The following is a 24,285-nucleotide window of genomic DNA, read 5'->3' as shown; positions in this document are numbered from 1 at the left end:
TTATTCAGGAAATGATGTATATGTTTACATATATATATATGTGTGCAAAGAAAAGTGTCATCAGGGTTTAGTAAATTGGCAATTGGTAGATACCGTATAAACATTTACTGAACAAATTAATGAATAATTAAATAAATAAGAGTTACATACTAAAATCTTAACATTAGTTTCCTGTAGGTGTTGAATTTATGGGTGATTTAAAAAAAATTTTTTATGTTTATTTATTTTTGAGAGAGCGAGACAGAGCATGAGCAGGGGAGGGGCAGAGAGTGAGGCAGACACAGGATCTGAAGCAGGCTCCAGGCTCCGAGCTGTCAGCACAGAGCCTGACTCAGGGCTCGGAATCACGAACTGTGAGATCATGACCTGAACTGAAGTCGGACCCTTAACTGACTGAGCCACCCAGGTGCTTCTGGGTGATCTTTTTTTTAAAAAATGTGTTCTTATTGTTTTTGAATTATATCAATTTTCTTATTTGTATACAATATGTATGCATCACAACTATAATAAGGAAAAAAAAAAAACGTTGGTTTTCTGTTTCAGTTCTGCCGTCAACTGATTTTCTGATCTGGGACCCTACAACCCCCACACAGCCAATCTTGCCTTAGTCCACAGAGGAAGTGAGGGGTTGGTGAGATGACCCCCCAGAACCTTCCCCAGTGGCCTGGGTATGGAAGGTTCTACAGAAGAGGAAATAGTAATGAAATAGAGCTAAGAACAGAAAGCTGCAGGAATCCAACGCAAGCCTGTAGGGGGGGAGCCACCAGCCATAAATCCTGCTGGGGCCTCAGAGGCCAGCAGGAGGCACAGACAGAACTGCCTACATCCTGTTAGCTTCTCTGGGCCTGAAGCCACATCAAGTCTGAATCCCGGTTTATAAAAAGCCGGCCAAGAAACAAAGCAAACAATAGCAGCAAAGAAGGAACTAAAAGTTACATGAATAAATGTTAGCTAAGAAAACCCCAAAGGCTCACTCTTGAGGGCTGTAAAATTCCAAGGCTTAGTGAAGCCACTTTGGAAAGCAACCTAGAATTTCTTCCAAAGGTTCAACACAGAGTTACTGTAGGACCCAGAAATTCTACTCCTGAAAGAAATGAAAATATATGTCCACAAAGAAGCCTGCACACGAATGTTCAAAGCAGTATTATTCATAACAGCCAAGAGTGGAAACGACCCAAATGTACATGAACTGATACACGGATAAACACAATGGAATATTATTCAGCCATGAAAAAGAACAAAGACCATATGTGATAACATGGAGGGACCTTGACAACTTTATGCTAAGTGAAAGAAGGCAGTCAAGAAAGGCCGAATATCACATAATTCCATTTCTATGAAATTTCCAGGAAAAGCGAGTCTCTAGAGACAGAAGGTAGTTTGGTAGAAGGGAATGGAGACAGTAGAGTGGAGGGTTGATGGCTAAATGGTATGGAGTTCTTTTTGGGGTGATTGAATATATTCTGAAATTGATTGTAGAGTCGATTCACAATTCTGTGAATGTATTTACAACTATTGAACTATTGAGTTGTTCTCTTTAAGTGGATGAGTTCTATGGCATGTGAATCATACTTCAATAAAGCATTATTTCAAATAGATGAGGGGCGCCTGGGTGGCTCAGTCAGTTAATCGTCCGACTTTGGCTCAGGTCATGATCTCACGGTTCGTGAGTTCCAACCCCGCATTGGGCTCTGTGCTGACAGCTCAGAGCCTGGAGCCTGCTTCAGATTCTGTGCCCCTCCCTCACTCACACTCTCTCTTTCAAAACTAAATAAATATTAAAAAAATTTTTTTAAAAGAAAGAAAAGAAAAGTGGGGTTCTTGGGTGGACTCAGTCAGTTGAGCATCTGACTTTGGCTTAGGTCGTGATCTCACAGTTTATGAGTTTGAGCCCTCACTGCTGTCAGTGCAGAGCCCACTTTGGATCCTCTGTCCCTCTCTACCTCTGCTCTCCCCCTGCTTGTGCATGCTCTCTCTCTCTCTCTCTCTCTCTCTCTCTCTCTCAAAAATAAATACACTTTTCTTGTAAAAGAAGAAAAAAAAAAAGAAGAGGGGCACCTGGGTGGCTCAGTCTGTTAAGTATCATGACTCTTGGTTTTGGCCCAGGTCATGATCTCACGGTTTGTGAGTTTGAGCCCCATGTCGGTCTCCACACTGATAGTGTGGAGCCTGCTTGGGATTCTCTGTCTCCCTCTCTCTCTGCCCCTCCCCTGCTCTCTATATCTCTATCTCAATCCCTATCTCTATCTCTATCTATCTCTATCTCTATCTCTATCTCAAAATAAATAAACATTTAAAAACTTTTAAAGAATATAGAAAAGAAAAGAAAGAGAACAAAGCTTCTAAGGTTGTTTTTCCTAATCAGTTCATCGTGCAGGTAAGTGTGATGTTGGCTCCCATATATTAGGGACATCCCCTATACCAAGCAAGGGTGTTAACCATGGCATGGAGCTGGAGGACATGAGACATGTGGCTCAGTTGCTCATTTCACTGCAGCCAACAGCCAGGAAACAGACAAGCCATGCTAGTTCATGCAGCTGCCTGCCGACCCTCCCACTGACCTCTCCTACAGGAAACAGCCCAGCAGAGATGAGCCAAGCTGGGCCAGAGCAGGAGAACTGCCCAGCTGACCCACAGCTAAATAAGTGATTGTTGGTTAAGGTGCTGTATTTTGGGATGATTGGTGACGCAGTAGAAACTAACTGATACACTTGGGTACAAATGTGTGAGAGTTCCTCCAGGGAATATATCAAGCTATAGAGCTGCTAGATTTGACATGTCTTCAAATGTACTAGATATTTCCAAGTATTCTCCAACGTGGTCCGGCCCATTTACACCCCACTCGCCTTGTAGGTGGGTTCCTCTTGTACCACAATCTTGTCAATACTTAGTAACGTTGGATATTTTGATTTTTGCCAACCTGGCAGGTGTGAAATGGTATCTTGCCGTTTTAGTATGCAATTCCCTGATTAATATCTTTTCTGAAATTAATTGGTTGAATGGGGTTTCTGTCAGACTTGTACCCTCCACCTTCCTCATGTGGCAAACCGCTAATCATCCTTCCAGATGTGTGAAGAAGTTACGTTTCACTTCCAGAATGCCTTCTACAAGTCTTTACACCTGCTTCTCCTTTAAGATGTAGCTCAGCACTGGCTCCCCCAGTAAGCCTTCCTGACATCCAGCCCCACACTGGGTTAGGTGCCTCTCTGTGCCCCATTCACCTCCCCCTGCCTGAGCACCCACTTCATTGCACTGTAATCATCTAAACTCCTTCTGGAAAAGGGGTCGGGGCCCAGGGAACCAGTACACAGGCCCTTTCTAGGACCCGGCCCATCAGCCCAGTGCTGGGCCCCAGGTGACCTCCTTCCAGAACATCTGCTTGAGAAGAAAAGTCAAAAGGATAAATACGAATTCACTTCACTTACCTTGACACCATTTACATTCACATTTGTTTGTTGTCTTGAGGATTTACAGGGTGTTTCCAAATTTGTTATCTGAGTGTGATTTAACAATAACATTAATTATAGTAAATATAGGAACGCCTGGCTGGCTCAGTCAGTGGAGCATGTGGCTCTTGAGCTTGAGGTTGTGAGTTCGAGCCCCACATTGGGTGTAGAGATTACTAAAGAATAAAATCTTTTATTTTTATTTTTTTTAATGTTTATTTTTGAGACAGAGAGAGACAGAGCATGAACGGGGGAGGGTCAGAGAGAGAGGGAGACACAGAATCTGAAACAGGCTCCAGGCTCTGAGCTGTCAGCACAGAGCCCGATGCGGGACTTGAACTCACGGACCGCGAGATCATGACCTGAGCCGAAGTCGGCCACTTAACCGACTGAGCCACGTAGGTGCCCCTAAGATCTTTTAAAAAGATGAATAAATTGGGGCGCCTGGGTGGCTCAGTTGGTTAAGCATCCAACTCTTGATTTTGACTCAGATCATGATCTCATGGTTCGTTAGTTCAAGCCAAATGTCAGGCTCTGTGCTAATAGTGAGGAGCCTGCTTGAGATTCTCTCTCTCCCTCTCTCTCTGCCCCTATCCCACTCATGCACGTGCACTCTCCTTCTCTCTGTCTCAAAATAAATAAATAAAAATTTAAAATATATATTACTGGGGCGCCTGGGTGGCTCAGTCGGTTGAACGTCCAATTTCAGCTCAGGTCACGGTCTCGCGGTCCGTGGGTTCGAGCCCCGCGTTGGGCTCTGGGCTGACGGCTCAGAGCCTGGAGCCTGCTTCCGATTCTGTGTCTCCCTCTCTCTTTGCCCCTCCCCCATTCATGCTCTGTCTCTCTCTGTCTCAAAAATAAATAAACGTTAAAAATAAATAAATAAATAAATAAATAAATAAATAAATAAATAAAATATATATTACTAAATAAATTAATATCATATTTATATGGCATTTATTCAGGACAAACCACGCTTAGTAAATTATATGCACTATCTCACTGAATTCTTAAACATTTTTTTTTAACATTTATTTATTTTTGAGACAGAGAGAGACAGAGCATGAATGGGGGAGGGTCAGAGAGAGAGGGAGACACAGAATCTGAAACAGGCTCCAGGCTCTGAGCAGTCAGCACAGAGCCCGACGCAGGGCTTGAACTCACGGACTGTGAGATCATGACCTGAGCCGAAGTTGGCCGCTTAACCGACTGAGCCACCCAGGCGCCCCTATCTCACTGAATTCTTAAAACAACCACAAAAATGGGGAGAGTCAAATAACATGACACTTGAAATACTTCACGTTTAGATAATTATTATTAACCATGTGTATTAATTTCCTAGGGCTGCTTAATAGATTACCACAATCTGGGCAGGGAGGGGTGCTTAAAAACAACACAGACTTATTCTTGCACAGTTTTGGAGGCCAGAATTCACGAATGCCCTGGAGCACGAGCCCCTAGTTAAAATTCCATGATTTGGAGATATTTACATCAGTTATTTTTATTATCATGCCCACCATCCACAGTACCTAACACATGTGCTCAGGAAGAAGGTGCTGCTGAATAGGTTCATATTGAAAATGGACCAGCAATCCCTGAAATTCCTCGGCCAATGACCATTTCAGCCTGTGGTCAGGTCTTCCCGGCCCATCACCTACAAGGAAAGAGGACAGGAATGACCTTGGCTTAATTCTGACAAGCAAAGACAATGGCACAAAGCCTTCTCCATGTGACCAGCAGAGGCCCCCACAATTTCCCCAGGCCACCCTGCCCAACCTCCTCACCGTTCAGTAAAAACTCCTCCTTTCCTACAACTCCAAGATCAGAACGCTGTGATTCTGAGACGTAACTGCACTCTCCTTCTTGCTACAGTGCCTTTTAATTAGGCTTCAAAAGCCCTGGAGATCACGCTGCTCCCTTGTAATGGTGTGTTCTGGAAAATTACTGCCATTGGATTAAATTAAAGAAAGGTTATTCAACTGCTTTGTTAGGCATATTTCAGCGTCGTTGGGATAACATCAAGACCCGGGTTGCTGTTATTGTTATTTACAGAAAAGGAGTGAGCACACGTCCTTCTGAAAGGTGATTGAAGAGGCAAGTCAGCTCTCACGGAAGAGTTAGGATAAGAGAGGCTGAGAAATCATGCCTGCCACTGGAGCATGAAAATTTTCAGCATCCGAGGTGGAGGAAGACGTACCTAACATTAGTTGAGAATATACTATTGTGAGCTGAACTGTGTCCCCCCGCCCCAACCCAAATTTATGTATGTGGAAATCCCAACCCCCGCCACCTCAGACTAATCACATCTGGAGATAAAGTCTTTCAAGAGGTAATTAAGTTAAAATGAAATCCTCAGGATGGGTCCCAAGCCAGTATGACTTGTGTCCTTATAAGAAGAGGAGATTGGGGTTGGGTGCCTGGGTGGCTCAGACAGTTAAGTTATCTGACTTCAGCTCAGGTCACGATCTTGTGGTCCGTGAGCTCAAGTCCCGCATCAGGCTCTATGCTGACAGCTTGGAGCCTGGAGTCTGCTCCGGATTCTGTCTCTCTGCCCCTCCCCTGCTCACATTCTGTCTCTCTCTCAGAAATAAATAAATATTAAAAATTTTTTAGGGGCACCTGTGCGGCTCAGTCGGTTGAGCGTCCGACGTCGGCTCAGGTCATGATCTCATTGTCCGTGGGTTCGAGCCCAGAGTCGGGCTCTGTGCTGACCGCTCAGAGCCTGGAGCCTGTTTCAGATTCTGTGTCTCCCTCTTCCTCTGACCCTCCCCTGTTCATGCTCTGTCTCTCTGTGTCTCAAAAATAAATAAATGTTAAAAAAATTTAAAAAAAAATTTTAAAGAAGAAGAGGAAATTTGGCAGACGTGCCCACAGAGACAGAGGGAAGAATGTGGAGTCATAGGGAGAAGGTGCAAGCCAAGGAGAGAGGTCTCAAAAGAAGCTAACATTGCTGACCCCTTGATGTCACACTTCCAACTTCCAGAACTGTGAGAAAATAAATTTCTGTGGTTGAAGCCACCCGTGGGGCTCTGTTAGGGTAGCTCTCACAGACTATTATAAGGACTGGAGAAGTGCTTGGTGTGTATAATTGTGTTTGATTCTCACTGCCCTTACTTGTTCAAGGTCTTACCAGCTGGCGAGTGGCAGAACCAGGGTTTGAACCCAGTTCGGCTGAGGAGAAAAGGTGGTCATTGGCTTGCAATGAAGTTTGAAAGTTCCTTCCAACATGGGGATGTCTGACTGGCTCAGTGTGTGCAGCATGTGACTCTCGAGCTCAGGGTTGTAGGTTTGAGCCCCAGGCTGGGTGTAGAGATTACTTAAAAACAAAAAAATAAAGAAGTCCCTTCCAACACAAGCAGTTTATGGTTTGGTACACCGCGGAGGCTCGGGCATGTTTGTAGCAGGCTCTGGTGTCTATCATGCTCTTAAAAGGGTGCCACTCTCACTGAGGATTCTTTATGAAGTACAAGTGCTTCTAGAAGTCTTTGAGGGCTGTTAGAGAAGGTGCTGGCTGCTTCTCCAGGAAGGATCTGAACCCACACCTGCCAACTGATGGCTCTCTGCTGCTTTTAAAATACAGTCAAAGCGCTTAGCCCACCATTCCATAACTGTCATGACTGACCGCTGGTCACCTCCTCTCCAGCTACATCTCTCGCCACATGGTTGCTGGATACAACTAGGCAGAACTTCCTGCCCCTGGACAATGTGTAGCCTCCCTGCCTTCGTGTCTTTGTCTAAGCTGTTCCTTCTCTCTAGAGTGTTCTTTCCACCTTGTCCACTTGGTGACCTGTTATCTTTCAAGCATCACCCTCAAATCTCCTCCCTTTCAGGAAACCTTGACATCCCCTAGAAGAAACAGGGGCTTCCTCCTTTGCTCACTTGTTACACTTTGTCCATTTTCTGTGTGGCAGACATAACCCTAAAGTGACCCCTGCAATGAGTCACATCCTTATATAATACCCTCTCCTTCAGTTTGGGTAGAACCAGTGATTTGCTTCTTTTTTTAAATTTATTTTAAACATTTATTTGTTTTAGAGAGAGAGAGAGAGAGAGAGGGAGAGAGAGAACAAGTGGGGGAGGGGCAGAGAGAGAGGGAGACACAGAATCTGAAGCAGGCTCCAGGCTCCGAGCTGTCAGCCTGGAGCCCAGTGTGGGGCTTGAACTCACGAGCCACAAGACCATGACCTGAGCTGAAGTCAGTTGCTTAACCGACTGAGCCACCCAGGTGCCCCCCCTTTTTTGCCCTAACAATGATGTAAGACAGGAGTGGTAAGATGTCACTCTCTTGATTAGATGACGAAGATGATTGGATGACACTCTTAAGATTACCGTACATTATAGAAGACTCCATCTTAGCAGACTAGAGAGACTCCCTTGCTGGCTTGGAAGAAGTCAGCTGCTGTGTGTGAACCACATGACAAAAAAATGTGAGTGGCTTCCAGGGTGAGAAAATGGCCCCGCAGCCAACAGCCAGAGAAAAGGTGTGACCTTCAGTCATATCGTCACAAGAAATGAACCCTGCCATTAACTGAATGAGTTTGGAAGTGGATCCTTCCCTAGTCAAGCCTTCAAATGAGAACACAGCCCTGCCAATATCTTGATTGCAGTCTTATGAAATACTGAGCAGAGGAACCAGCTAAACCATGCCCAGACTCCTTACCCCCGGTAACTATAAGACAACAAATGTGTGCTGTTTAAGCCATCAAATTTGTAATAATTTGTTACACAGCAATAGATATCTAATACAGTCTATTATAACACAGAGTCAGTATTACTCTTTACATATTATTCCCAACTAGAAGGGAGGCATGAGAAGAAGGATGAGAGTTCAGCTCTTTCTGACACATAGTAGGCATTTGATACATGTTTGTTGATTGAATAAATGAATATGATCTTTTAAGGTTCTACCTGGCTTTTAAAAATGTCACAATAATTTTAAGATGTTGAAATCCATTTCTTACTACTTTCATAGAAGGTCAATGAGGATATCACATTTCCAAGGAATAAAGAAGAATACAGAGAGCAAGCATTCTTCTGTAACAGTTATAGATTCTTTGACACAATTTGCCAAGCAGTTGGGCACACTGGGCCCTGTAAATGTAATAACGATGTCTGCCAAGTGTCTTTGAAGATGGTCAAAGTCAAAGGCAAAATCACAAAACCTGCTGAAAGACAGCTAGGACCATTAGCTGCTATTTGAAACCCAGAGGCAAGAGATATTACGAGCCTCAAACCAGTCAGAGGAAGAGTCATCAGTCAGCCGGGGAGTCAGGGATAGAATTCTAAATCTAAATCTGCCCAGAACCCCAGAAAGCTTTTCCTGCTTCCCCCTCGTCCTTGTCTTCCCCCCCCTCCTCTGCCATAGAAACAAAAACATAATTCTTAGTGCTAGAAAGGACTACAGCTCATTGCCTCCAAGCCCCTCATTGTACAGATGGGAAGACTGAGGCCCCGTAGAGGAAGGACTTGGCCAAAAGTATACAGAAAGTCCAGAGAACAGCATTGTTTTTCAGAATCCCCTGAAGACTGAAGCTAAAAATAAAAACAAAACAAAACAAAAAACCTCCTTGAGGATCAGTGAGGACATGAGGCAATTAGCCAGAAATGTAGCCACCTCATTACTTAAAAAAAAAAAAAAAAAAAGAAAGAAAGAAAAAGTTTTACAGGATCCATACAGATAAGCAAACTGAGAGTTCTTTTCTCAAAACAATTCTTATAGCAGCCCAGAGCTGCCCTGGTCCCAGGCACTGTGCTACGTGCTTCCCATGCATTATTTTCATTAGCTCTCCAACCATTACTCTTTTATAGCCCTTTTTATAGCTCTTTATATATATAAAGAAACTGAGGCTCAAAGAGGTGACGTGATTCCTCCAAGGTTACATAACCAGGAATTATTTCACCAAGTCTGTCTGCAGTACTGATATCACTTTGCTATGATGCCAAAAAGACAGGGAAGCTAAGGCTCAGAGAAGGGAATGCCAGCCCTTGAGACTTGCCTGGGACCCTAACACCAGAGCTCACCATCAGCATGTCTGATGCGCACAACACAACGGCTCCTGACAGTCAACTCCAGGGGGGCAGGAACCATGGTGGTCTTGCTCCTGCTGAATCTCCAGAATGTTACCTGGCAGCATGGAGGAGGAGCTAAGTAAAGTTTGCATGATGAATGAACGAACGGAGGGAATGCATGAATGGATGCCCCGGTTAACCGTGCTGATGTGTACATGGTAAGCATGTGTCCTCTGGGGGCTTTCTCTAATCCGAGCCGAGCTGATAGGTGGAGTGGGCATCCCGGTGTAACCAATATATAATCCCCTGATTAAAGAAGCTCTTCTGGACGTAGCAATCGGATTACAACACAGCATGCCTAATAAGGTCACTTCCACCGCTCTGCCTCTTTCTAGCCACAAATTGGCTCCCCCAAATTAATATTGCCATCATTATCATTTACTATTTCCCCCAAAGCTGTGTGAGAGAAGTCTGCATCAATCCCATCTGTCTCCATACCAGGTGCAATGAGAGCACGTTGAGGGCTAGTACAGTGGGTGGTTCATGGTACAGGCTTTGGGGGAACCACCTCATAGCCCGGATACGGAGTTCTCTTGTCTCTAAAGTAGGGGTCATAATAATATCCATTTCACAGGATTTTCGTGAGGGCTGAAGAAAGGATGCTTATAAAGTGCTTTGCCCTTTCATTGCAAGCTCTCGGTAAATTTTCCTTTTAGCTACTAATGTGAGAACCTGAGACAGGCATCACTGGCTCCCAGTGGGACTGTGGATAAGACTTTGACCCTCTCTGGCCCTCGACTGTCCTATCTGTAACATTAGGGTGGGAGAAGGAGGGAATTAAGGATGCATTCAACAAATAATTACTGAGCACTTCCTGTGTGTTTGCCCTGGGGCTGAGCACTGGACACAGAGAGATAAAGGAACTGTGGCCTCGTGCTTGAGGGGCTCCCATGTGCTAAGAACTTTAACCAAGATGGACACAAGCATTCTGGGAACACCTGGGACTTGCCAGGCAGGGTGATAAGCGCTGCATGTTAGTGAGCTCAGTCAACCATAAGGCTGATGACAACACCACTGTCCCTATGTTACAGGTAAAGGGCACTGAGGCACATGAGCCCTCCGTGACTTGCCCAAGGTCAACACAGGTAGTGAATATCAGAGATGGGTTTGAACCTGGAGATCAGCTCTATGCTCTAGCACCCTTCTAGCACAAATATCACATAATCCTTTATGACCATGAGCCAGACTTGCTTGGAGATTACACCAAGGCCAAGATAAACACAGGTATCCCCTGCTTTTCAAAAGTTTGCTTTAGGTCACTTCGCTTTTTACAGAAGACCTACACTCGTATCTGTTTTCACCAACCCAGAGAAATTCGAAGAGGATTTTTGCTTTCAGGAGAAAAGGCAAAAAGCAAAACTAGCAGTCAGGATTTGTGTTGCAGCGAGCTGTTACAAAGGCAGCGCGTACCCCCAGCAGCGAGCGTCCCCCCGCCAAGCTCTTTCTCCGGAAACTACACTCAGCATCTCAGCATCCAGCCGCCATAGCTCTGAGCTGTGTCTGTGAGCATCTGTGCTCTATCTTGACTTATTTTGTGCCTCCGTTAGCAAGATGTGTCCTAAGGTATCAGAAAAGCCTAAGAGAGGCGATTTCTTTCGTCTGAGGATTGCGCAAAAGTTTTTCCATAATAATGAATGTGATTGCTTCTTCGCTTTATGACATTTCAGCTTCCTAAAGGTTTCATAGGAACGCTCTACTTTTGGATAGAGGGAGTGGGGTGCTGTACTTGTAGCCTCTTTTCCTGATGTTTTGTGCTTTTTCTGGCCTCTCTCTTATCTCCCTGCAGTTGCATCGATATTGTCTGCATTGTCTACCAGTCACAGATGTGAGCATTTCCCTTTTCTCTGCTGATACTATCCCCACATCGCAGGGAAGAGACAGGCTGTGGTCCTGGAGTAGAAGTGATAACTTCGGAGCTGGGGGATACTCCCTATGACACCCTGCATTAGATTGCTTTGAGCCTCTGCCTCCTGTGTCCAGGCTGGGATCTCAGTCCTCTCTACCTCCATTTCTCTCAGTGAAGTCTTCTTTATTAAACAACCCCCCACTCATTCTCCCCTCTGTCAAATGTCAGCTTACCAACTGGGAATCATTACTTTGTGGTTTGTGTTTAACCTCTGCCGTTCCCAGCCCAACTTTCAAGAAATGTGGTCTTCATATCATTTCCATCTGGGACCTTTTAGCATTTAGGAGGCTGCACAGCATGGGGCTTGAGTAAGAACTCTGGAGCCAGACTGCCTGGGTTCAAATTCCAACTCTTGCATTAACTACCTCTGTAACGTTGGGGACGGTTATGTCCCTATGTCCTGGTTTCCTGCCTGTTTGACCAGGATTATGATGGTGACGATGGTGGTGGTGGTGATCTCTCTTTACAGAATAGTTGGAAGGATTAACGAGTTAACATACAAGTGTTTAAAATAGTGCCTGGCACTCAATAAACATTAGCTGTGTAAAATTTTCTATATGCCCCACAGGAAATGCATCTTCAATTAAACTAATCTCTATTGCCTTCTACAGATACATTCCAGCGGATAAGAGGAAAGGGGAGGCGTTCCAAGTGACCATGCAATAGAAAAAGGCTTTTTAGGATTGCCATAAAAAAGAGGAGAAAAGAAGCGACAACTTCATGGTACTCCATGAGTTGCCGCATGTTTCCATCTACCGTACAGGACACGGAGCTTCAATGGCCCTTAGGGGATACAGGAAAGGTTTAGAAACTCTGACAGCTGGAAAGGAAAGCCATTTTTTTACGAGTCACTCAACTAGTAAAGGGACGTTCTGGACTAGAATACTGGTTTTCTTCCTGATATCCAGAGTGCAACTCAGTATATTCTTTCTTAGTTAAAACAAATGCATAAGAAGCAAACAGCCAAGAGTCCAGTTCAACACAAAGCCCTTCTGAGTTGAGTACAATTCACTTTTCCCTCTGTCTTTCAACTGCTCCAGCGTGTTCATGTTTCCAGAAACATCCATAGGAGAAGGGCATTGATTGATTCGCCATAGTTGGGGAATGGCAATGAATTGCTGAAAGTGACTTTGGTGAAGTCAGCAAGGGGAAGCTGCCGCATACACGAGAGAATAATAATATTTTCCTTCTGAAGAGGGCAGTGTGCAACCGAGGCCAGGGCTTCCTTCCAGGTCTGGAAGGCCGGAGGCAGTGTAGCCCTCAGAAGCCCAGGCATCTTGGGTTTCCAAGAGCTTATTTCCGAACGACAAACACATCTTCAGACATGAAACGGGATTCTTGCGGTTTGAGCAGTTACACACTCCCTCTCATCAGAGGGTACACAGTGCAAACTGATACTAAGTTGGTTATGCAAGATGGATGGGAGAAGCCCCAACCGGTTCTTTTTTTCCTGCGCTTGTGCTTGTCTTCCCCCCTTGCAATGGGCCTCTATGAAATTAAACAATGGCTTGGCATCCCAGATGGTCTCTGATGTTTGCAGGAGAAAGTGTTTCTTTTTCTGCTAAGATGTGTGTGTAATATAGTTTCTACAGCCTAAAGCAAAATACCTTTTCCCAAACAACGTTGCATAGAAATAAAGTGTTGGGAATGGGGATCTTATCTCCTAGGGTGCATTTATCAAGCCAATCACAGTAATTATAATTAGAACCACAAACTAAGTGAAAGCTGAGCATGAAATACATTTGCAGAAAACCTGAACTGCATATAATTAAGCCCTGCTTGGTGTCATTTTGAGGTATGCCATTAATATATTTTATTTTGCGGGTGCGGGAGATTGATTTTTTCATCTAAATATCTTGGGCTATTTGCATCAGAGGCTTCAATGGCAGTTAAGAAGAGGAAGAACGATGCACATTATTAATTGCTAAACCCAGGGCTTTGAGACAGATATCCAAAGGTAGCTTAGCTGATTATTTAAAACATCCCATCAATTACGTTCATTGGGTATTAATTTAACCTAGGTCTGTTTTAGGGAAGTGAACAAGAGACTTGAAGATTTTGGAGGAAAATATAGCTTCAACTTCTAGCCTCAGCTTTGGACACGCACTAACTTAAGAGTGCTGGCCATCCTTCCACGATTACCCAATGCCCAGGAAAGCAAGTCCATTCTCCTTAGGGAACATTTGCTCAGGTGTCACCTCTTTGATAAAGTCCTTCAAATTTTCCCCTCCCCTAAACCTGGGTTCTTTCAGCCATCACACTTACCATACTGGTTTTTAACTTTATTTATTTATGTGGTCTTTCTCCCCTGCTAAACAGTGACCTCCTCGAGGTCAGCAATTTCATCTTTTTAACCCATGTCTCCAGCACCCAGTACATAACCTAGTACAGGATAGGTGCTTGGAAAACACTGAATTAAGAGTAACAAAAATAAGTAAGTGGATTAATAAATGAATGCTCTGTCTTTCCGGGGTCAGCTCAAACTACTCCATCAGGTGATATCCTAGCTCTCTCTCTCTCCCAGATAGAAGTTTGCAGTGGCAATTTCACACTGTTTTTAGGGAAAATAAAGCTTTCTATAGGAGAATCCTTTAGTACAGTCAACTTGATTGGAAGGGATTTGTGTATGAGGTAGGGCAGGAGCTTCTCTGAGCTCTCAGAAAACCACCTTTGAATAAAAGCACAGGGATTTTTTATTTACTTAGCTCATACTTGGGGATGTGGGATAGGAGAGGAGACCTCTAGGCCACACCTTGGAATACCTTCCCATTTTGTCTTGGGATGGGAAGGCACAGAATGCTTTTCTTCCCAACCCCTTCATATATATTTAAAAAAAAAAATTTTTTTTTAGATAATTGTAGATTCACACGAAGTTGTAAGATATAATACACAGACTATCCCATGTTTACCCCTGTGTTGACAAGATAACACCTAGTACATTAACATTGACCCAATCCACCCATCTTATTCAGATTTCATCAGTTTTGCACGCACCCATTTGTGCATGTGTTCCTGTGAGTTGTGTACACTTCTCTTTCTGAAAGCGGCTTTCCCGCCTACCGAAGACCAGACAGTGGTCCATTCTGATCTACCCTTGCGCCGGAGTTGGCTCCGGCAGGCTCGGGCAGATGCATGCTTGTACAGATCTCTTGCACCCAGTAGGTGCCCAACATAAACGCTTGAACTTGTATGTCAGCGCGTGCAAGAGGGGAGCGCAACGTTTTAAGGTAGAAAACCGAGCCTGGAGCGTTCAGTATTTTAGAAGCAAAAAGTTGGCTATTTTCCTCCACAATTGTGAATTAGCTAGGTGGTTAATTGCTCCAAAGCGATTCTGAGGCACACGCTTCGACCGCAGAAGAGCCTAGGCTTGGAGCCCATCTTATCTCAACTCGCGGCGGGAGAAGAGGGGAGGGGGACTCGCAGTGCCCCTGTATCTCCTCCCACCCCAACCCCCACCTTCACCCCTTTCTTCCCCTGGGCTGGACTGTTTCACCCCGTCTCCAGGCAACCGCCAGGCGCGATGCGGGACGTCATTTCCTGAAGAGCCCGTGGGAGGGGGGGGAGGGGGAGATAGGGGGAGGGGCAAGGGGGCGGGGCCAAGTCTGGGCAGGCGACGGCGACGGCGTCGGAACTCGCTGCAAGATCGGCCCCGGGCAGCTCAACAGTTCGCAAAGTCCCGGCTCGAGGCCGCGCGGCTTCGTCTGCGCCCGGGCGGCGCAAGAGCGCGGGGGGTCCCTGGGCTGCCGCATCCCCGGACATGCCCCGCAGCACCTGCCGGACGCCCGCGCGGCTTCACCGGCTGCGGTTCGGGGGGCTCTGGGACTAGAGCGCCCCCACCCCAACTTATGACTTTGGGGTCCCCCAGCCCGAGAGGAACGAGCGGCCCGGCTGGGGGAGCCCCGGACATGGTGTGACGGGGCGGTCAGCTCTGCTGCGCCCCCCACTCCGGACACCCGTCGTCTCTGTGCCCTCCAGAATGTAGCTGCTCTCCGCGTCCCCCCGGACTCCAGCCGCAGCCTCCGCGACCTCGGGGCTCCAGCCGCCAACTCGTTGTCCCCCGGGACCCTGTCGCCGTCTCCGCTTTGCCGACACTTCGGCCGCCGTGTCCGTGTCCTCCCGACTCCAGCCGCCGTCTCTGCGCCCCTCGGACTCCAGGAACGCGACCCCTGTGTCTTCGCGCGCCCGGGACTCCAGCGGCGGTCTTCGCGATCCCCCCGGGATTCTGCCACTGTTTCCGCGCCCCTCAAACCCAGACTCCGGCGCCGTCTCCGCGTCTCCCGGGATCCAGCCCCTTTCTCCGCGCCCACCCGCTCGCCCCGAAGCCAGACTCCAGCCGCGGTCTCCGCCGCCCCCCCCCCCCCCCCGAGGCTGTCGCGCCAGTGCCGGCGAGTGCAGCGGCTGCCCCACCGCGCGCCCCGCGTCCGCCCGGGCCTCGGCGGGGAGATGAACGCGCAGCTGGACGGCCTGTCGGTGAGCTCGTCCTCCACCGGCTCGCTGGGCTCGGCGGCCGGGGCGGGCGGCGGCGGGGGCGCGGGGCTGCGGCTGCTGTCTGCCAACGTGCGCCAGCTGCACCAGGCGCTGACGGCGCTGCTGAGCGAGGCGGAGCGGGAGCAGTTCACGCACTGCCTGAACGCGTACCACGCGCGCCGCAACGTCTTCGACCTGGTGCGCACCCTGCGCGTGCTGCTGGACAGCCCGGTCAAGCGGCGCCTGCTGCCCATGCTGCGTCTGGTCATCCCGCGCTCCGACCAGCTGCTCTTCGACCAGTACACGGCCGAGGGCCTCTACCTGCCCGCCACCACCCCCTACCGGCAGCCTGCCTGGGGCGGCCCCGACGGCGCGGGGCCGGGGGAGGTGCGCCTGGTGAGCCTGAGGCGCGCCAAGGCCCACGAGGGCTTGGGCTTCAGCATCCGCGGGGGCTCGGAGCATGGCGTGGGCATCTATGTGTCGCTGGTGGAGCCAGGCTCTCTGGCCGAGAAGGAAGGGCTGCGAGTCGGGGACCAGATTCTGCGTGTCAACGACAAATCCCTTGCCCGGGTGACCCACGCTGAGGCCGTCAAGGTAAGTCTGTGATCTGGGGACGAGTACAGGGGCAGAGTGACAGTAGCTCTGCCTGTGTGTGTCCTTAGGAAAATTACCTAATCTTTCTGGGCCCCCTTTTTGTTAAAAAAAAAAAAATGTTTATTTCGAACAGGAACATCTAGGTGTTTGGGGTTTTTTTAGCCAATAGCTACCAGGCACTGGGGATACCGTGAGGGGTAAAACAGACCTGCACCTTGCTCTCGTGAGGCATAAAGGCTAGTAGTGTGGGGGAGACAGATCTTATCAAATACTCAGGCAAATGTATGATTACAAAGTGTGGAAAGGTACAGGAAGTCTTATGAGTGTTAAGAAAGGGTAAGGTCTCCTCTTGGCTCCCAGTAGTCACCGGGAGGCCCCCACATGGCTGTTGTTGCTATTCTAGTTCTGCAGGGTGTTGCCCCTGAAAGAAAGTTTTGTTGGCACCATAGTAGCCCAGGGAAGCTGTTCTGGTGATGCACAGAGCTCTAATCTGACCCGGCTGCTCATGTACAGGCTGTGTGTCCTGGGTCCAGTCACTTTTCCTTTCCAAACCTCTGGATCTTCACTTGGACAGTGGAGTGACCGGATGGGATAAGTGTCCTTAGCCTTGTTGGAAATGAGTCCCCTGCCTGGATGTCAGAAATATATCCTCCACCCCCTTAAGAGTAGTTGCACTTTTTGTGTCTGTTAATTGAGAAAAATAACCTCATGGGGACAGTCTCCTAAGGATTTAATCAGGCTGTTTAAAGCAGTTGCGTGTTTTGCTAAATCTCACGCCGAGGGCTGTTGAAAACCAGTTGGAGTATGAGATGGATAGTGTTTGGTGTACATGCGGATTCAAGGATCCCTTGCCGGTGTTTATACACACAGGCCACCTATGCCCACCTTCATACAGGAAGTGAAGAATTTGAGGGCGCGGGGGAGACAGTGGCATACTCTGCTTCTGCAAAGAAAATGCTTCCTACGGATTTGGGCTGCCCTGTGACCCAGCTTCTCACCACCCCACCTTTTGTCCCTGCCTTGCGTCCTCCTGTCCTCCTAGGTGCAGGTGTTTTGGACACCAGCTGGGGCCTGCTGGCTGTTGGGAAATGCTCAGGGGAAATGCTTAAGCAGCAGAGGCCCAGGGCTACTTCCTGTGTCCTCTTTAGTGACCTGTGGTCAGGTGTGAATTGAGCCCACTTCCTGACTGTTTTCCTGGGGCTGACAACCGTCTCATCCCTGACTTTGCCTTTCCTTGTTTTGTTGCCAACCCTTTTGCCCCTGGCCCCTTGAGGATTTTAGACACTACTCTGCTGCTTCTGGGGGAAGCCTGATTGCTTGATACTGTTTGGGGTGGGAGGGTGCAGGAGCAGACACAGGTTCTTGTGGATTTCCATGCACCTGTCCTCCTCTCTGTCTCCTCCCCCCACATCAGTCTTTTCCCTTTATCTGACATTCCATATATTTATAAAGAAATAGTCCGTTAGCCTTTGGCCCTAGAAGGTCTGGAGTTCCCGGATGATGAATTTATACTCCAAAGATACTTAGTCCAAATGGTCAGTTATAAACGTGGCTTCAGTTTTAGTGGCAATTTTAAAAGACTCCTGTAACTAACTCATCACAAGGAGATGGACTTTGGAAAGGCCTCCGGTAACCTGCCATTCAAAACACGAGCTCTCCTGTCAGTTTGCACTCCAGTCTCAGGCATGCCAGGTGGCTGGAGGGGCTCGGTTGTGAGCTTCAGCTCAGCCCTCCCCGATTTCATCAGTGGCACTCTGCATCTTGTATCTGAACCGTAGTCCCGTTACTCTGTGACTCAGGCCAGGCCTTAGCTGGTCTAGTAAAACCTAAACTCTCTGTGGTATGGTTTTGTGTCACCAGAGGAGCAGAACTGTCCTTGGTTGGGTGAGAGCTTTCTGGACTGAGCAGCCACCGGCGTCCCTGTCACACTTTTTCTACAGAGGGGTCTACAAAGGCAGAATGAACTCCACCCTCGGGGTGCCCTTCTTCTGGCCAAAGCCAGACGCAACCAACCCAGAATGCACCCCTTTGGAACCTTCAGAAGCAACAGGCAGAATGCACACTGCTTTGTGTCACCTTAACTCCAGGGGAAAAGGGAAACAGACTTTCCGTGGGTGGAATTTAAAACGGAGGAGGCGGAACCTTGTCTCTGGGGCCTCTGTGAGCACCTCCGGGTTACAGGACGGACTGGGAGTTTCAGGACAGTGTAGAGGGACACCTGGAGCTCTTGACACATTTCCACAAGACCAAGGGCAGCAAGTCCCTTAACTGCAAGCCAAAAGGGACTCCAGCTTCTCTACTAGTTAACAAACTGCCCTTAACTTGGATTTCTCCACTTTCAGTCCTTCCTTATTAGCTACAGCACTGGAGGGCACCATGTCAGAGGCTTTTATGATAAAGGTACATTCCTTTAATCAAACTCCAGACTTTATTCAAATATCACCAGTTTTTCTGCTTTTTCTGTTCCATATACCACATTGCATTTAATGCAAGACATATTTTCTTTTTCTCTTCATTGTTATTTTCTTTATTTATTTTCTCCCCTGGCTTTATTGAAGTAGCTTTATTTTATTGACAATTTTATTTATTTATTTTATTTTATTGACAAATAAAAATTGTATGCATTTAAGGTGTACAGTGTGTTGATTTGCTATACCTGTACATTGTAAAATGATTACTGTAATCCAGCTGATTATCCATCACCTCACGTAGTTATTTTATTTTTGTGGGAAGAACACTCAAAATGTGCTGTCTTAGCGAATTTCAAGTGTACAATACAAAATTGTTAATTACAATCAGCAGTCGGGGTGTTAGATCCCCAGAACGTACTCATTTTGTAACTGGAAGTCTGTACTCTTTGGCCAGCATTTTCCTGTTCCCTCCACCTTTCCTGTTTCCTCCACCTTTTCCGTTTCCTCCACCTTTTCTGTTTCCTCCACCCCGGGCCTCTGGCAACCCCTGTTCTACTCTCTGCTTCTGTGAATTGGGCTTTTTAGATTCCACATTGTAAGTGAGATCATCCAACATTTGTCTTTATGTGTCTGCCTTATTTCACTTAGTATAACGTCCTCTGGGTTCATGCATGTTGTCACAAATGGCAGGACCTCATTTTTTTATGGTCTAATAATATTCCGCTGTGTGTGTGTGTGTGTGTGTGTGTGTGTGTGTGCGCATACGTGCACGTGTGCGCACGCTTTCTCTATTCACCTGTCAATATGCACTCAGGTTATTTCTGTGTTTTGGTTGTTGAGATGTGAGATGTGTTTTCGATTTTAAAACTTTTATTTTTTTTCTTTTTTTTAAATTTATTTTAATGTTTATTTATTTTTGAGAGAGAGAGAGAGACAGAGCACGAGTGGGGGGTGGAGGCGCAGAGAGAGAGGGAGACACAGAATCTGAAGCAGGCTCCAGGCTCTGAGCTGTCAGCACAGAGCCCGACGCGGGGCTTGAACCCACAAGCCGTGAGATCATGACCTGAGCTGAAGTCAGACACTTAACCGACTGAGCCACCCAGGTGCCCCTCAAACTTTTATTTTTTTCTCATAGGTAGAAAGAGGGAGGAAAGATCCTCTGAACTTCTGGAAGGAGAGATTGTGTGTGTGTGTGTGTGTGTGTGTGTGTGTGTGTCTGTGTGTGTGTGTCTGTGTGTGTGTGTCTGTGTCTGTGTGTAATAAAAAGAAAATTAAATTTTAGGAATCAAGTTACTGAAGAGTTCATGAGTCAGAGAGGGCCACCCCTCCCAGGAAACAGAGGAGATTGAACATACAAAGTTTTTCCAATTCTCTGTCTCACAAATCAAGTATCCGTTGTTGCCCAGAGCAGTTCAGTGAGGATTCTGTCCTCTCTCTAGGGGCTCCCCTCCCTCTCTTGAAGCCTGTTTGCTAAATCAGCAGTGACAGGTCCAGATACGGCAAGCCATTTACTATTTGCAATTATGTTGAAATGTTTGATTTTTGAAAACTCTATCTTGAATGAACAGGAGCCAAACTAATAATAATAATAATAAAAGTAGACCTTTCAAAGGTTTTCAGCCAAAAAGGTTTGGTAAATTAGCCAAGGAACCCGCAGACCAGGGATGCTGCATTGGGCTCTGCCACATACTTGCTGTGTGACCTTGTGCTAGTCACTGACCCTCTCTGTGTTCCAAGGTGGATGGGTCAGGGGGCTGCCCAAGGTCTCTTCCAGCTCAGACCATCTGTGATTTGCTCAGTATTGTGCTACACACGAGGCATTTAGAGTGTCTAATCTGGTGTTTTCTTGTTCTTTTGGAATTGATTTCATTTAAGGCAGAATTAAGACAGTTGTCTAAAGATTGGGAGATGAGAATCTTGGCACTCTCGTGTAGCCTCCTACTAAATCAGGAAATTGATGGGTTACACAGAGTACTGACGAGAACTTGACTGCTGTCCCTCCACCCAAGAACACCAGCTCTGGTGCTGTTCCTGAGCAAACGAGGAACCAGCAGTAGGATTGTGGCAATAGTGCCCTGGGAGTGCTCAAAATCACAGCCACTTACCCGCTTGCCCTCCCAGTACCTAATTCTGCAGGATGTGGGGTATCCGGTGCTGCTGGGATGTGTGTGTTTCATCTCGATAAAAATTGAATGGCTTCATTACAATTTCAACATTCCCCCCCCCCCCCCCGGTACATCCAAGGAACATATTAGAATTTGAAGCATTCCAGGAGTTAAAAACAGTGGCCAGCCCTTTCATCTAATTAGAGTTATCACACCCTCCCTTTTTTTGCATAATAACCTACAAAGAATCCATCCGTGTCAATATACGTCATTGTTATTTAATCCAGCATGTTCTAAACGACACATTTGTCATTTTCCCGTTGTACATGGTTAGCTGAAGCCATTATAAGTTATTACCACTTCCAACTTTGTATCTGAAATGCAGCTGGTGTTATTACCGTATTCCAGTTTGGAAATGGTGGGGAATGGGTTCACGGGCATGCACAGACTTTCCCCTGGCCCTGTTCTCTTTCTTGGGGGCTGGGGGTCTTGCCAGCAATGACACAGTGAAAGCTCACTATTAATAAACTCTTTAGTGAATAGAATGTTTGCTTGGCTGGATCCATGGTGTGATGCAGTCCCTTGAGAGGGTCCATTTCTTTAATTTAACCGTATTTATTTATGTGGCCCAAGCTGATACTCAAGGTTTTAGTAAATGACGGTGCCTGTGTTGGACAAAATCCTCTTTCAACTGGTTATTTCCTGTTCAAATGGAAGAAGAATTTGTAGGCTGGGTGAGAATGCCCTTATGCTTTAGGAATTGATACTATTATAGTAGAAGGTTCCCCCCTCCGGGACTTGAAGCTGGACATGAAAGAGATACAGAATTACTCCAGTGCTAGCCTCTTGTTTTGCCGTCACCTCCCTTTCCCGACAAACCCGGCGTTGTTTATTACCTGCCATAGATTCATCATTTGGATGGAACTGAGAAGAGAAGTACGATCTTTTAACCCCCGACTAATTGGATTTTGTGTGTGCTCTTGCTTCCCACCTCTGCCACACAGCACACAGCCTGTACGTACCTGTCAAGTGCATGCAGCCCCTCACGTGCCTGTCTGCTCATGCGCCCAGCACATATACATCTCCTCCGAGCCATAATCCCCCCTCTACCCCCACCCGGCAAAGGGCTCTGTGCTGAAGCAGGCGTCCCTGGGGGATTAGGCTCCAACGGGCTTCCCAGCAAGGTTCTTTTATGACCTGGAAGGGCAGCGTTTCGTGTCCACTGCTCAGGAACCCCAAACTAGTGCCCAGCAAGGACCAGACAATTTGATTAGAAAGAATGACATTTAATGGCTGGAGGTGGGTGGAGGCTGAAATACAAATCTTTCAAAACCTGTTCTGTTTTCTTCCCCCCACCTTTTTTTTTTTTTTTAATTTTTTTAAACCCCCAAGCAAGAACCTGATGTTAACACAGAGCTCACACAGACTTTTGATTGTGCCTCAGGGTGGGGGCTGCTTTTTAAAGATTTCTGTTCTGCAGACATTACATTTTACTCTTACAGCATGGCAGGTGGCAAAGGGTGCAAGGAACAGGAATCAGACCGTTTGTTTCCTGTGCACCCCTGGCGTCAGCTACAGGAGGCAGCACTGTGGGGCCGGGGCACTTGTGTTTGAACTTTGCTTTACTGGAACCCGACTGGGAAGAGAGGAGGCTGGTGTCAGTGAGTGTTTCTGTGTGCCAGTTTTCTCTTTCCCCGGGGAGGCAGGGAGGCCAGGAAGGTCATGCTCCAGGAGGAGAAATTACTAGCTCGAGGTCACCATTGGGGTTAGGAACGAAGTGGCCCTTCTGCCCTACCTGCCCGCCTAGAACCTAGCCCAAGCCCTTATGCAGCCAGCTTCCTGGAGGACAATGCCAGGCCCCCTGCTGGAAGGCAAGCCGCTGTCATACTTTGTGCCTGACTTTCGGGGGCCTTTTAGGCACCATCCAAAGACTTGGTTTTATTAAGTGGGGCGTCTGATGCCCGTGCCTCAAGAGAGGGTGGCATGTTTCAGCCCAGCCTGTCTTCGTGGGGGCCATCTATCCATGCATGCTCTGAGCAGCACTTAGCACACCCAGACCTGTAGCTGGTACTTGGAGTTCAGAGACGAATGGCCCCTGCCCTCGGGGAGTCATGGGGGTCGGGGGGCATGGCCCCACCCATGGCCACAGGTCACCAAGGGTTTCAAGCGGTGTGCCATCCACATGCCTCCACATTCCTGGAACACTCTGTCCCACTCCATCCCCTTATCCTGCTGTAATTTCCGTCAGTGCACTTGTCACTACTGGAAGGACATTTCACCGTGTCTGTTTGTCGTGTGCCTTCCCCACTACAAGTCAGCTCCATGAAAACCAAGATTTGGTCTGCGTTGCTCCCTCACGTACCCCAGCACCTCCACAAGGCCTGGCAATATGGTAGATGCTTTCATAGATAAATATTTGCCTAATGAACAGAACGCTCTTGCTCCCCATGCAGTGCTGGTGAGTTCAGGATCCCTTGGTTCCTGAGCGTGGTATCTGAAGAAAATTCGTGTGTTGCGAGGTAATTGGTGCTGGCTAAAAAAAATAAATAAATAATTGAGGAATGCCGTAGGCTCTAACGTACGATTTATCACAAAGCTGACTGTTTGGCTGCGAGCCGATCGTGTGACATCTCTGGATACCTCAGTCTTTGCAGCTGTGAAATGGGCATAGTCCTCTCCCCCTTGCCTTTCCCGCGATGGGTATGGAATCGTGTGGCTTACTAGGTACAAAAACATTTAATAAATAGGAAACCCTATATCACTCCTTTAGTGAAAGGCCTTTATTTATTTATTTATTCATTCATTCATTCATTCATTCATTCATTTTAGAGAGAGAGATTGCAGGTTGGGGAGAGGGGCGGGGGGGGAGAGAAAGAGAGAGAGAGAGAGAGAGAGAGAGAGAGAGAGAGGGAATCTTAAGTAGACTTCACACTCAGTGTGGGGCCTGCTCATTCCCACGATCCTGGGATCATGACCTGAGCCAAAGTCAAGGGCCAGACACTTAAGCCACTAAGCCACCCAGGCACCCGACCAAGGTCTTTAAAAAAAATGTGGCCTGTGCTTAGGTGGGCAAGAGCTTTTACCATCGTCTGTGGCCCATTCCTCCCTACGAGACCTCTTCAGTTAGTGCATTTGTTGCTTTGCTCTTAATTTTAAAACCCCATTCCCAGAAGTGGGTTATTTCTGCAGCCTGTGTCTGTGATTCCAAAATAGAATCATTTATGCATTCTGAAGCAATCAATGGACCAGTTTTGGGTGAGATGTTTCTTCCTGCTTTTTCTTGAACA

The 24,285-nt window shown here is 47.1% G+C and overlaps 1 protein-coding gene and 1 long non-coding RNA gene across 6 annotated transcripts in view; both read left to right on the top strand.

The window, feature by feature from the left end:
• Positions 1-6,787, top strand: part of LOC132663033 (uncharacterized) — a 45,242-nt gene extending 38,455 nt beyond the window's left edge. Inside the window, exon 3 of the long non-coding RNA XR_009602817.3 lies at positions 6,570-6,787. This is a non-coding gene — a long non-coding RNA (uncharacterized LOC132663033). The remainder of the gene's footprint in view (positions 1-6,569) is intronic.
• An 8,219-nt stretch (positions 6,788-15,006) lies between these two features.
• Positions 15,007-24,285, top strand: part of WHRN (whirlin) — a 95,414-nt gene continuing 86,135 nt past the window's right edge. For 3 of the 5 annotated variants that reach the window (XM_060608905.3, XM_078436562.2, XM_078436560.2), the window contains exon 1: positions 15,008-16,482. In XM_060608905.3, the coding sequence (XP_060464888.3) occupies positions 15,865-16,482 (618 nt within the window). In that variant the 5' untranslated portion in view covers positions 15,008-15,864. Of the gene's footprint in view, positions 16,483-24,285 lie in introns of all 5 variants that reach the window. The other 2 variants (XM_078436563.2, XM_078436561.2) reach the window with 1 other exon arrangement.

Source organism: Panthera onca, chromosome D4, assembly GCF_046562875.1.
Source record: "Panthera onca isolate mPanOnc1 chromosome D4, mPanOnc1 haplotype 2, whole genome shotgun sequence".
NCBI lineage: Eukaryota > Metazoa > Chordata > Mammalia > Carnivora > Felidae > Panthera > Panthera onca.
The sequence above is the reverse complement of the archived record's forward strand: the minus strand, read 5'-3'. Positions and strand labels throughout refer to the sequence as shown.